This window comes from Aristolochia californica, unplaced genomic scaffold, assembly GCF_029961685.1.
Source record: "Aristolochia californica isolate CCGP_79_NKW_82.1479 unplaced genomic scaffold, dmAriCali1.0.hap1 SCAF_2, whole genome shotgun sequence".
NCBI lineage: Eukaryota > Viridiplantae > Streptophyta > Magnoliopsida > Piperales > Aristolochiaceae > Aristolochia > Aristolochia californica.
The window spans coordinates 28701014-28703594 of record NW_027181881.1 but is presented as its reverse complement, the minus strand read 5'-3'; the positions used below and the strand labels follow the sequence as shown (position 1 = coordinate 28703594).

The 2581-nt window shown below is 35.8% G+C and overlaps 1 protein-coding gene across 1 annotated transcript; it reads left to right on the top strand.

Moving 5' to 3' along the window:
- The first annotated feature begins 529 nt into the window (after window positions 1-529).
- LOC137954953 (uncharacterized) lies at window positions 530-2231 on the top strand. Its single transcript, XM_068801846.1, has 5 exons — window positions 530-845; window positions 945-1070; window positions 1136-1489; window positions 1649-1957; window positions 2197-2231. The coding sequence occupies exons 1-5, from the start codon at window positions 530-532 to the stop codon at window positions 2229-2231; spliced, it is 1140 nt and encodes a 379-aa protein (XP_068657947.1).
- Window positions 2232-2581: the final 350 nt, after the last annotated feature.

Below are 2581 nucleotides of genomic sequence, written 5' to 3'. Positions count from 1 at the left end.
ATTGGCCAAAACTCCTATGGGCCAAATTAGTCGACAAAACAACTTCACCAATTTAAATCTCCAAACGATAGGCCAACAGCTGACACGTATTGAAGATTTATTGGAGAAAGACACTCCCGAGAAATATTGTCAAAATCCTTATGACTTATCTTCTCGAAAATTACCATTGTTGATGAATGATAAACCACTCATCAAACCACCGGTTCCAGTCAGGAACTTTAAATTAGATAACAATTCTGAGGTAGTCGAAGAATTATTATTGAGGCTTGGAAAATTGAATCTTTCAGAAGAACAAATCAAACAAGCCCAGCAGACGCCTGACGTCCAAGCTGATGTGATTCATAAAAGCCTCCATGTATTGGCAGCTGACGAATCACCTGATGAAGAATCTCAAGAAGAGTCTTTATCGCAAAATAATACTGAAGATTTAACTCCTTCAGCAGATTCTGATTCTGATATAGGTCAAACTCCTAATCTTCATGATTTGGGTTTAACGAATATCCATCAGACTGAAGCAATTCTTTAGGAAATGATTCAAGACCATCCGAGTATCCAAAAATTGGATTTTACTAAACAATCTACTTTGGAATGGGATCTAAAAAACAAAAGATATTACCATAGGCCTACACCTCAGGACCTATTGTATGAAGAAAATTTGTATTTAGATAAAAAATCCTATGATGGAAGAACCATCTATGAATGGAGTATAGATGGCTTATCTGAATATCAGATAATGGAACATTGTCAACGGATGTTAATGTATGCTACCATCTGTCGACAGCATAAGAATTCCGATCAAGGAATAGTAGAAATGTTAACTGCTGGATTCTCTGGAATCCTCAAAGGTTGGTGGGATAATATCCTAACCCATTAACAACATCAGGAAATTTATAATGCAAAAAAGGTTATCAAAACTGAAGCTGGTCCCGCATACCTTGGCGAAGACGATGCAGTTTATACCTTAATTTCTTGTATTGTTCATCATTTTATTGGTCGATTGACTTCCCAAACCGATAGGGAAGAGAGGTTTTGCAATACTTACGTTGTAGAACTCTTAGCCATTTTAGATGGTATAAAGATGTTTTCCTTACAAAAGTTATGCAAAGACCTGATGCCAATAATGAATATTGGAAAGCTAAATACATTGATGGATTACCAACTCTTTTTGCAAGCAAAGTAAGAAAGAGAATAGGTAATGAAGTTGGACGTATCAACTACCAACAATATACATACGGTCTCCTTACGAGTGCTATTATCCAAGAAGGACTGGCCTTATGTAATGATTTAAAACTTCAGGCTCAGCTTAAACAACAGAATCTTACTGGAAAGCATGAGCTTGGGGAATTCTGTGAACAATTTGCTTGTGACACAGGACCCCAACCTTGCCATCAAAGGAAGGGCAAAGAAAACGCCTCTAAATTGAAGAGACTGGAACCCTACTCACACCAGAGTAGGAGATATCCCAAAAGACAGTCTCATCAAAAGACTCGTTAGGAACCTAGGAGACCTCCTCCTCGTCAGAGACATCCTCCTAGAAGAAATCCTCCAGACAAAAAGAAAATTGTCTGTTATAAATGTGGTAAATTAGGCCACTATTCCAATAGATGCAAAACCAAAGAGAAATTGAACCAACTTCAAATTGATGAAGGATTAAGAGTTCAGTTGGCTAAAATTTTCTTAAATTCTGATTCTGGGGATGATATTGATTATGCCTCATCCAGTCCATCAGAAGACGACCCCGATTGCAGTTGTTCTCACCTACAATCTGTGGCCCAAATGCATCAGATTAATGTTCTTACCACCCTGCAACAAAGCATGCTTGAGAACATTGATCAGGAGGAAAATCCTCAAACAAAAAGATATTTAATCAAAGAATATCTTGATCAAATTCAAAGTACTTCAAAGGTTGTTACTCCCATCCAGGGAGTAAAACCTTATTCTTTGAAGGAAATTATTGGTCGTTATGAAGAAGAAACCTCTTCAAAACAACCAATATCCATCTCCTCATTACAAGGAGAAATTAAAAAAATCAAGCAAGAATTAAAAGAATTAAAATCTCTATATAAAAAGCTTGAACAACAATATGCTCAAACTAGTGTACAACAAGAAAAGAAATCTGACAATTCTTTTCTCAATCAAATCACTAAAGTCATCCATCAAAGATGGCACATTGTGATTAATTTAGTTATTGATCAGAACTTTGTCATTCCGAAGCTGACAGCTCTGATTGATAGTGGAGCAGACTTAAACTGCATCCAGGAAGGGTTAATTCCAACCCAATATTTTGAGAAAACAACTCAAACTTTAGCCAATGCTAATGGAGACAAAATGAAGATTAAATATAAACTGAATAATGCCTCCATCTGCACTAATAATCAATGCATTATTACTGACTTTTTATTAGTCAAAAATATGACCCAACAGGTCATATTAGGTACTCCTTTTTTGGAGAAAATAATGACAATTAAAGGCATTGACAACCATGGAATAAATGGATAGGTTGATAATAAACCTATCTATTTCTCTTTCAAATCTCCTCCTCAAATTAGTTTTATAAATGAGATTTCAGAATTGAGAAATG